Source organism: Aplysia californica, unplaced genomic scaffold, assembly GCF_000002075.1.
Source record: "Aplysia californica isolate F4 #8 unplaced genomic scaffold, AplCal3.0 scaffold01120, whole genome shotgun sequence".
In the NCBI taxonomy this organism is placed as follows: domain Eukaryota; kingdom Metazoa; phylum Mollusca; class Gastropoda; order Aplysiida; family Aplysiidae; genus Aplysia; species Aplysia californica.
The window spans coordinates 152,550-163,250 of record NW_004798390.1 but is presented as its reverse complement, the minus strand read 5'-3'; the positions used below and the strand labels follow the sequence as shown (position 1 = coordinate 163,250).

At 41.6% G+C, this 10,701-nt stretch overlaps 1 protein-coding gene across 2 annotated transcripts in view; it reads left to right on the top strand.

The window, feature by feature from the left end:
* The window catches only part of LOC101859214 (kelch-like protein 20), a 23,482-nt gene extending 14,159 nt beyond the window's left edge, over nucleotides 1–9,323 (top strand). For both annotated transcript variants that reach the window (XM_005111779.3, XM_005111778.3), the window contains exons 8-12: nucleotides 267–459; nucleotides 2,274–2,471; nucleotides 3,979–4,079; nucleotides 6,621–6,758; nucleotides 8,363–9,323. In XM_005111779.3, the coding sequence (XP_005111836.1) occupies nucleotides 267–459; nucleotides 2,274–2,471; nucleotides 3,979–4,079; nucleotides 6,621–6,758; nucleotides 8,363–8,565 (833 nt within the window). In that variant the 3' untranslated portion in view covers nucleotides 8,566–9,323. The remainder of the gene's footprint in view (nucleotides 1–266; nucleotides 460–2,273; nucleotides 2,472–3,978; nucleotides 4,080–6,620; nucleotides 6,759–8,362) is intronic.
* The last annotated feature ends 1,378 nt before the right edge of the window (nucleotides 9,324–10,701 follow it).

Sequence of the window (10,701 nt, the reverse complement as noted above, 5' to 3'; positions counted from 1 at the left end):
CACACACACACACACTCCCACACACACTCTCTAATGCTCACACTCTCACCCTCACACACACACATACACACACACTCACACACACACACACAAAAACACACAAAAACACACACTCTCTCTAATGCTCACACTCTCACCCTCACACACATACATACACACACACACACACCCAAAAACACACACTCTCTCTAATGCTCACCCTCACACACACTCATACACACACATACATACTCACACACACTCACTCATGTACACAAACACACCAGGCGTTGCGTCGACGGGGGACAACCAGATCTACCTGGCGGGCGGTGCCATCCGGAAGATCAACTACCGCGGCACCATCACCACGGAGGGCGTGTCCAACCAGGTGTACATGTTTGACCAGGCCGAGGCCAGCTGGCAGCCCAAGGCCAAGATGAACATGATCCGCTCGCAGTTCTCGCTGGTTATAGTTGACGGGTGAGTGTTCTTACGTTTTTCTCGCAGATGGTTGGCGGTTGTTCCGGTGTAGTTTGTTCCTTCGTTCCTATCAAACAACTATTGTCTTTATCTCTCTTTGTTCTTCATTTTAAAAATTTTGTTACTCTTTTGTAATTTGTAACCCCTCAAATCTTCGGCACTTTTATGACGTTATTGTGTTGTAAGTGCCATGAAACACTTACTAAGTGGGTGGTTGGCGGGTGCTCTGGTGTGGTTTGCTTCTTCTTTCCTATCAAACATCTGTCATCCCTATCTCCCCTTCTTCTTTTTTATGTTTGATACTCTCTTGTGACACCTCTAATCTTCTGGCGGTCATATGACCTTATGCAGTTGCGAGTTCCGTAAAATCCTCTACTACTAAAACTAAAACACTTACTAAAACAAGATCTAGTCAAGTATAACAATTACTACTTATTTTTTTCCCTCTAGTCAAATATTACAATTACCCCTCCTGTTTCATCCTCTAGTCAAATATGTGAGGGAGTGTGGTGGAATCAGGCTCTTGTCAAAATAATCAAAGTGAAGAAACAGGTTTGTGAATTTTTGTCTATGTTTTGTTCTTTGGCTCATCACCTTTCATGTCCAATAAAGAACTCATTTGTATGTGATTTTTCTGAAAAATGTTGATTAAAGGTACAAAAAATGTACATTTTTAGTTACCACGGACTCTTTAGCTAAGGAAATCACTAATCTTGGGGTGGGGGCCATTTTCTCACTAATCTTACCTCTGAAAATAGGTGAACCCCGCCTCCTTCTTTCACAAATATCTCGACTTGTATTCAAGATAAATGGATATTTTTTTCATCCAAATAAAGACAAGTGAACCAGCCTTAAGATGATACCAATAACTCTACATGCCCCAAAAATTGACGAGAGCCTGATTCCACCACGCTGCCTCACATATAACAACTACTATTTTTTTCAACCTTTCAGTCAAATATGAAAATTAAATTACCATTCCTGTTTCCCTCTCTAGTCAAGTATAACAAAGACAACTCCTGTTTAGTCAAATATTTCAATTACCACTCCTGTCTCCCCCTTTAGTCAAATTACAACAATTACTACTGGAGGGGGGGGGGGGGGTGTTCCCTTTTGTCAAATATATAACAATTACCACTCTCCAGCTATCGTGGCCGAGAGGTTTAGGTGTTCGCCTCTCCTTCAAAGGTCCTGGGTTCAAATCCGGGTAGCGATGGAAACATTTTCTTCTCTAAAATTGTCCCCTTTTACCTCCTTTTCTGCTCTCTATCAATGTTCTGTCGTCTGCTTTAGTCTCCACTTTCTGCCCCCACCCCCTCACCTCCTTTGCCCCCTCCTCTGGGCTCCTGATTCTTTCTGCAGCCTTTCTACTGCTACTCCTTGGCTCCTTCTTACTGCTGTCTTTCTTCCACACCCCTGATCTTCTGGTAGGAAAGATCTACACCTAGCCTTCTCAGACAAGGGTGAATAATCTCGGAGGGCCTGTGTGCAAGTTGCGCATGTTAAAGATCCCTTAGTGGTCTAAAATAGATAAGAGTAGGCTTCTGCCACCACCCGGACAAAATTCAAAATTTTCTACCGACTGAAAATGTTTAATGTGTCCTGCCCGCTCATGTGACCTTATGCTGTTGCGAGCGCCGTAAAACACTTACCAAAAAAAATATAAAAAATAATACCACTCCTGTCTCTCCAGCTAGTCATATCTAACAATTACTACTGTTTTCTTTTCCCCTTTAGTCAAATCTAACAATTACTACTGTTTTCTTTTCCCCATTAGTCAAATCTAACAATTACCACTCTCCTGTTCCCCCCAGGTTTCTGTACGCGGTGGGTGGTCAGGACGGGAACGAGATCCTCATGACGGTGGAGCGCTACGACCCGCACACCAACACGTGGACCATGGTCCGCTCCCTCCCGCGCTGCCTGCGCTTCACCACGGGCGTCAGTTTCCGCGGCAAACTCTACATCTTTGGCGGGGAGACCAAAGTGGACGTCAGTAACAATGCTCTCAGGTGAGGGGGAGGGTCATGGTCTTGTCTAGGGTCAAAGTGTGTGAAGAGGTCAAGGTCATGGTATTAACATAATATGTGTCACGGCTCGTTGGAATCACGCGCCCGTCTTTTTGGGGGGGCATGTGGAGTCACTGATATCTTCTTAAAACGGGTCCATTTTCCTTGCTTTCGATGAAAGAATTACCCATGTATCTTGAGTGCATGTCGAGATGTTTGCGATTGAATGAGGTGAAGGTCGCCTGTTTTCAGAGGTAAAATTGGGGAGAAAATAGCTGCCAAAGTTTGGTTAAATTTACAAGGACTCAGAGTCTGTGGAAACTGACGATTTGTATTTTTTATACTTTTAATCAACAATTTTTCAATCTTATTCACACTGAAATGGGTTCTCAAATGGACATTGAAGGTGCTGAGCCAAAAACTAAAATTTCGATAAAAATTGCCAAACCAGCGGAAAAGTGTCAGTTTTTTTACTTTCATTATTTTGACGAGCGCCTGATTTCACCACGCTACCTCCCATATAGAGTTCAGGTGCAGGCTTGCAAGCTGTCCAGAATTTTCCAGGGTGACCTGGATTTGGCAGTTGAGAATTTGAGAGAACATTTTAGCCCACTGAAATGTTAGGCGAATTCTAGTAGCTAGATTAATCAACTTTATTCAATTTCTTTCTCAGATTCGGTCTGAACAGTATAATAAGATAAGATAAGATACATCTTTATTGTCCAGATCCTGGCACATTGGTTTGGTGTTCCACCACGAGTACACGCACACGTACACACGTGCACACACATGCACACACAAGTAGGCTTACAATCAAATGCATAATATAAATGAGCAGCAATATAAACAATAATAATCGTAAGCTAGATACACACTCAATGTTATTTTGATGCATGCTCTAAGGTCGTAAGTACACTAAACAAGATGGTTAAGATGGAAGCATTTTGATAGATGATGGTAAAAATGACCTTCTGTATCTTTCTTTGTTACAGATCAGAAGCATGGGTCTTTTACTTCTGACTGATGTTTTTATTTGAGGGAAAAAGGGATGTTTGTTGTCTAAAAAGATGGAATTAATTTTTCTTAGTGCAAGCTGTTATGTACAATTCATCCAAGTAGGGGAATGAAGATGTTGAAATTTTACATGCTTTCCGTATTAGTCGATTTAATTTTTCTTTATCTTGTTGTCTTTTGTTCCCGGCCCATGCTGTTATACAAAAATTGATCATACTTTCTATGGTTGAATGGTAGAAGTATCAGTCTGAGTCAGAGAACAAGGAAAACTATTACAATAATAACTTTACGAAGAGACACTTTGTACAAACATGTGTTACTAAATCTTTTTACAAGACAAGTACAGTTATGCAGTCCCTCCATAACATTTTCACAACACCCGCTTCACCAAAAGTAGCTGCATTTGATGTACATTTGTATTCTGATGTTGTACAGTTTGTTGTTGCTGGTTATGTTTTGAGAAAGTTATCAAGCCTGTGGATGTGTCTTGTTGCAGGTACGACCCCACGGACGACACGTGGACGGAGCTGCCCCCGATGAAGACACCTCGTGTCCTGGCTGGCAGTGTCGTTTTCAAGGACAAAATTTATGTGATAGGTAATGATAATAATAATAATAATAGTGATAATAACTACATTTTTATAGGAAATATCTACACTCTACAGCAAGTTCAATGTGGTTTACATTGTTCAAAACAATACTGTAAATTTAGGTTTACAGAAAAGAAAGTGAGACTCTACTACTCCTCTTTTTGGGACACTGCGCTGGCTTCCTGTTGAGAAGAAAATGTGAAACGTGCTGACAAAATGAGATACGTCTCGGATTCGAGCCTAATGGAAATAGATACATCACACTCATAGGTGAAGTTTTCACATTTTATAAGTATGAAATAATAAAAGGCATGTTATACTTAAAGAATACGGCATCAATAGGAAATCTACAAATTTGACACTAACTAGTGTCTATTTTTGGCCAATATCTCTCCATTTGTGGACTGCGAGAAATAATTAATTTTGTCAGTACACCTCGCAAATACTGCACAAGTTGGTTACTCTATGTTGCAAATGGTTGAATGATAATGCACCATCGTATTTATGAAAATCCTTGAATGCAGGTGGGTGTATAAAGGGCTCCAGTGATATGTGATGTACTACTCTGTTGATTCTGTCTCTCTGTCTTACTTTGTTCCTTTCCTTAGTGTTAATAATTGTAAATATGTGGTTGGTTGGCGGGTGCTCTGGTGTTGTTTGCTTCTTCTTTCCTATGAAACATCTATCGTCCTTATCTCCCCTTCATCTTTTTTATGTTTGTTACTCTCTTGTAACAGCTCTAATCTTCTGCACTCATATGACCTTTTGCAGTTGCGAACGCCGTAAAACCTCTACTAGAACTAAACTAATCATAAATATAGTAGGGATCATTCAGTGTTGTGCCCCCTCCCTTACTATACAGCTCTCGGTTCTTTATAAATGTGCATGAAAATGCATACATGCGCTTACTAAATTAACGCTGACACATAGCACACTCACATGCTATCACAACACAGCCAATGATAAGAACACTACATTAAGAACGCTGTAGCTGGATTGTCATTGTGTTGATGTGGGTTTTTTTTCCCTTTATTTGAATGAACTCAAAGAAGTTGGCAGATCTAGCAATGGCTAGAACAAAATGTGAAGCGTGCTGACGAAATGAGTTACTTCTCAGATTTTCAATCCTAAAGGAATTACATACATTACGTTTATAGGTGAAATCACCTTGAAGTTTTTACAATATATAAGTATGAAACAATAAAAGGCATGTTGTATACTTAAAGAATACGGCATCAATAGAAATATCTACAAATTTGACCCCAGTGTCGATGTTTGGCCAATATCTCCATTTGTGGATTGCGAGAAGTAACTCGTTTTGTCTGCACACCTCACAAATGTAAGAGAGTATCTCTGTCGGCTGTCATTGGTCGTTCTCGCTGTGTGAGTTTAACACTTTGCAGTCACGCAGCTTGCGGTACAAAATACCCCATCTGGTCACCCAGCCACGAGAGCGACTATAATGGACTTTTCAGGCCTGCGCCAGGTGACTGGAATGGATAATTTTCACAGGCGCATTATTGCACCAGTGTGACTACAAAGTGTTTATGCCCCTTTCAACATTAAAAGGCTATTTGAAAGGTGGTGCTCTGAAATCGATTTAAGGTTTTCTATTCCTCTAAAGGGAGGGTATATTTATCGAGTAAATCCGTTTGTCTACTGGGACGCTGTGTTCCTCTTTTGCCCAGGCCCGCCCTGACAGGCTGAGTGGCAGCTATGACTTCCTAGATTGTCTAAATGTGTCACCACGTGGTGGAATCAAACGCTTGTCAATTTTCAGGCATGTGGAGTTATTTAGTGTCTTCTGAAAGCTGATTTATTTGCCTTGCTTTCAGTGAAAGAAATATCCATTTATCTTGAATAGAACTCAAGATACTTGCGATTGAAGGAAGCATGGTGGCCTGGTTTCAGTGGTGAAGTTAATGAGGTCAGAAAATGGCGCCAAAGTTTGGTAACTCCAATAGCTAAAGAGTCTTTGAAGGCAGAAAAATGACATCTTTAGTCAATGTTTTTCCAGTAAAATTCACATGGAAATGTATTTTCATATGGATATAAAAGAGGTTAAGCCAGAAAAATAAAGATGTCCAAACTGGCAAAAAAAAAAATGCTTGTTTCTCCGATTTCATTGTTTTGACGAGGGCCTGATTTTACCATGCTGCCTCACAAAATCGTTTTGATTGGGGCATCATCATCATCATCCAGTGCCAGATCTGCGACAGACATCTGCGATCATGATGGGGGCATGAAACATCTAAAAGTACAATTACTATTCTTCATAAGCTTTTAACGTAAATTTCCATTATAGTTGTTCTGTTCCTGTGTCTGGATGAAAATAGTCTGTGTGTGTGTGTGTGTGTGTGTGTGTGTGTGTGTGTGTGTGTGTGTGTGCATTAGTGTATATTGCATGAGAAGAAAGGAAGCAGTAAGAAAGGTTTTTGAAAAATTGGTATTCCAATGTAAAGCGCATTGAGCTACGTCTTTTTTGGAAATGCGCTATTTAAACGTTATATATTATTATTATTATTATTATTATTATTGTTGCCCACAGGAGGCAACTCTGCCATCAGCGAGAAGTGGCGTAAGGAGTACCTCCCAGAGTTCTGCGTCACTTCGGTGGAGATCTTTGACCCCGTGACAGAGGTGTGGTCTGAGGGCCCGTCATTGGGCAATGCTCTGTGTGGGGCAGGTGAGTGAGAGTTTTTTGGTCTACGTCCAACAGATTCTCTAGTTTGTGACGAAAATAGTAACAACCTCTTGACTACTGTCCGTTAACGCTCCCCGCTTGCTAAGAAAAATTCCAGTGTTTTAAATGTCACCGATCAGGATCTTCATCTGATGATTGTTTGCTTATTCAGTGCTTCCACTCTTCCGTATTTTTACGGAAATCCGTACTTTCTGCAAGTTCCGTACTTGTTCCTCCATCATTATCAACTCCCTCCGTAAAAAAGGGCCATGACAGCGCAGGACTGCCGAAATTCCGTAGTCCCCTTCGTGTTGGATTGTATAAGTTACGGATATTTACGGTAATTCTCTCGGCAACAAGTTAAAGTTATAGAAACCTTCCAGATTGCGCATTTCCTGCAATTTTAAATTATTCCGCTATGCCCCATGCATTCATTGCGGGTTGGTCGGCAGTACATTTTTTACCTGCAGATGGATCAAAATCTGGCGAACCTTTAGTGCCAATTTCCTCCTTTCTATCATTCACTCTTTCCTTCTGTCTATCTATCTTCGGATTGTTGCCGCGGCAGGAAAATCTGCACGTTTTCACCAACATTTTGTCTTATTTGATTGTTTCACCAACATATCTTTCCATTACTGGCAATGTTTAATTAAAAGCAGGTTCCCCTTTCATTGCTACCATAATTCAATTTATTTGTCGTCGCACCATTGACAGCAGGCAAACCTGGGAATAATGAATAGTTCAAAATACAGTTGCCCAGCGTATACCCTAATTTTTTTCTCAATTTTCACATCGGAATGTCGCTTGTCACGACCTCGGAACACCACTTCGAATTATTCTTAATTTTACCTACGGCTGGATCGGGCCGATCGCCCGGCTCAATCGCCTGATTTTTTGGTGAAAAAAGAAATGGTATGGGCTGTAGGCAATCTCTTCAAAGGAAGAGGATAACTGTACTTAATGACGGCTAGACTGCTAGGCTACGGCTAGACAGCTGGGCTAGCCGTACTTATTCTTAATATGATGGCTAGGGTTAAATCGATCGATTCTTTTGAGTCTGTTCATCAAAGGGGTACCCAGCTTGTATTAGTGATAGTTTTGATGACAGTGGTGATGATGATTGTACTTTTCAACAGCTTTGAATAATACTGTAAGTGATAGTTTTAATGAGAGTTATGATATGATAATGATAATACATTTCTACCACAATAATGGTACTAGTTTTAATGAGAGTTATGATATGATAATGATAATACATTTCTACCACAATAATGGTACTAGTTTTAATGAGAGTTATGATATGATAATGATAATACATTTCTACCACAATAATGGTATTGGTGATAGTTTCAATGACTGTGATGATGATGATGTTTTTTGTTTCTTTAATGGGCCTGGCGGACTCCACAAAGAAATCTTCGAGCGATAGCGAGGCTCTTTTTCGGCTCCTTTGTCAATATGCTTAGCGGCACCTCCTCTCGTCCAAATAACTCCATTCGAATTGCCATTGTTCCTGGACATTCAAACATATGTTTGACATCCGCATTGATGATGATGATGATGGTGATGATGATGACACCAATACTAATGCTGTGGCTGTGTTGCAGGTGTGGTGAAGTACGGCGACAGTCTGCTGGTGGTGGGCGGGGAGGACGACAAGAGCTGGATGGCTGGCGTCTGCAAGCTGTGCCAGGACGGGGAACAGGACACCTGGATGTGGTCAGAGGGCCAGGAGCTGCCCACCGTCATGTCCACCTTCGGCTGCGTGGTGGCCAACATACCGCACGAGGTGCTCAAACTCCAGCACTGACCGTGGAGAGACTGGGGGGACCGAGAGGTTGTGCTGGGACTGTGAAGTGCTGAGTCAGAGATATTTGTTTGTGTGCCTGTGCTAAGGGCTGAAGTATTTGTGTGTATATTCCAGTGACTGAGATATTTATGAGTATGCACCAATGACAGGTGTTCTGTGTGTGTACTACAAGGCCTGACTCTGGGATGAATCCTGAAGGGGGGAGCAGAGATGGACATGTTCCGACTGCAGTAACCCCAACGCAGTGGACAAGTAAGACAAGTAAGACTACAAGGGCTGAGATAATTGTGTGTGTTCACCAAGGACAGGTGTTTGTGTGTATATGTTACAGTAAGAACACGTACCTAGTGAATACGCGTAATCACTGAATATTTAAGTGAAAACGCGTAATCCCTGTTTCACTCAGAGATTTCACGTAATCACTGAAATAAGCAGGAATTACGTGAAATCGCTGAAAAATGGTCGCAGTAATTACGCATAATCCCTGATCAGACATGTGTAGTATATGCAAAAATTTATTGCTTAAATAGTCAGTTCGGTAACAGATTCTCTCTCTCTTTCTCTCTCTCTCTCTCTCACACACACACACACACACACACACACACACACACACACACACACATGCTCAAGAATCTAAAAACAAAGCATTTAAAAAATCTAAAAAATGATCATGCAAATAGTCAGTTTGGTAAAAGATACTGTAACTCTCTCTCTCTCTCTCCCCCACCCACCTTCTCTTTCTCTCTCTCTCTCTCTCTCTCTCTCTCTCTCTCTCTCTCTCTCTCTCTCTTTCTCTCTCTCTCTCTCTCTCTCTCTCTCTCTCTCTCTCTTTCTTTCTCACTCACACACATACACATACCTGCTCCACAATCTAAAAATAAAGCATTTAATTGTTGAAAATGGCAGACACCATTGTTGTTGTTGTTTCCGTTTTTAGTTAAAAACCTAAAAATAAAATCCACTGACGTCGTCACTTGCTACAAAAGTTGAGGCTGCTATGACGCTGTGAGTTACCCTGAAGTCCTGCTTTACGGCATTTACATCGTCTTGAACTACACTTTTTGGCACTAGTACAGTTGCATCTTGTGAAGCCTTGTCCACCTGACGAGGATTGAAAAATCACAGCCGAACGCAGCAAAACTATTTTTTCGCTGTTTATGTCATCAGTGTTCAGAGGATGCTCAGGGCAGAGATCGAATTGATTTCTGGAATACAAACCACTGAGAATACCAGCTTTTACGGCTATCTTATATTGGCCTGTGTCTTCTCGTCTGTCAATTATGACACCAAGGATATTTCTAGGATCGCCTCTCCCTCGATCAACAAATGGAACTGGCACACAAACGTCTCCTTGTTTACCAGCTCGCATATCTACACGACTTCTTTATTAACCATTCCTTCTGCTTGAGAAGTCTGCGCATTGGCTGCTTCACGACGACACAGTGATATTTGTTTTGATGCATTCTTCTACCCAAAGGTTTTCAGCAGAATAACCGGGACTGTCAGATGGAGAGGGTAAGAGAGATGTTACATGCTCTTCCGATTGTCCTTGAGAACCAGGACAGTCAATATCGTAGGCTGGTGGTGTTGCTGTGGGAAAGGAAGGTTCTGTGAGTAGATCGATGTCTTATGCGGATGTTCTTTCAAGTTGGACTGGAAGTACAACACCGTCTTCCACACCAACTGTTGGTGTTTCTTCGCTTGTAGCTTGGATCTGGTTTGTAGCCCCGTCAGTTTGGGAGAGAGAGTTTTCATTGACAGCAAGAAACTCTTCCTCAGTCTCTATCCTAGCAGTCACTTTCTCCGGCAAAGACGAAGTTGTAAGTCCAACGCAAACTTCACAGCCAAACATTGCAGAATATGGAGAGCACTTTATCCCGGAATGAAGAGCACTATTTTTCTGGAACCGAACAAATTTGATGCCGGTAGGCCAGTCCTGTGAGTCATTATCAGTCATCCAAGCCACGAGCAGATCTTAAATATCACAATTTGCTCGCTCAACCGACCCCTGACTTTGGGGATGGCGAGGCTTACCATGCACCTTTTTTAGGTTTGGCCAAACTTCCTTCAGCTCTCTGATGACCTGTGAAGTGAACTCGGATCTGTTATCGCTTTGTAGAATATTATAACGGGTGC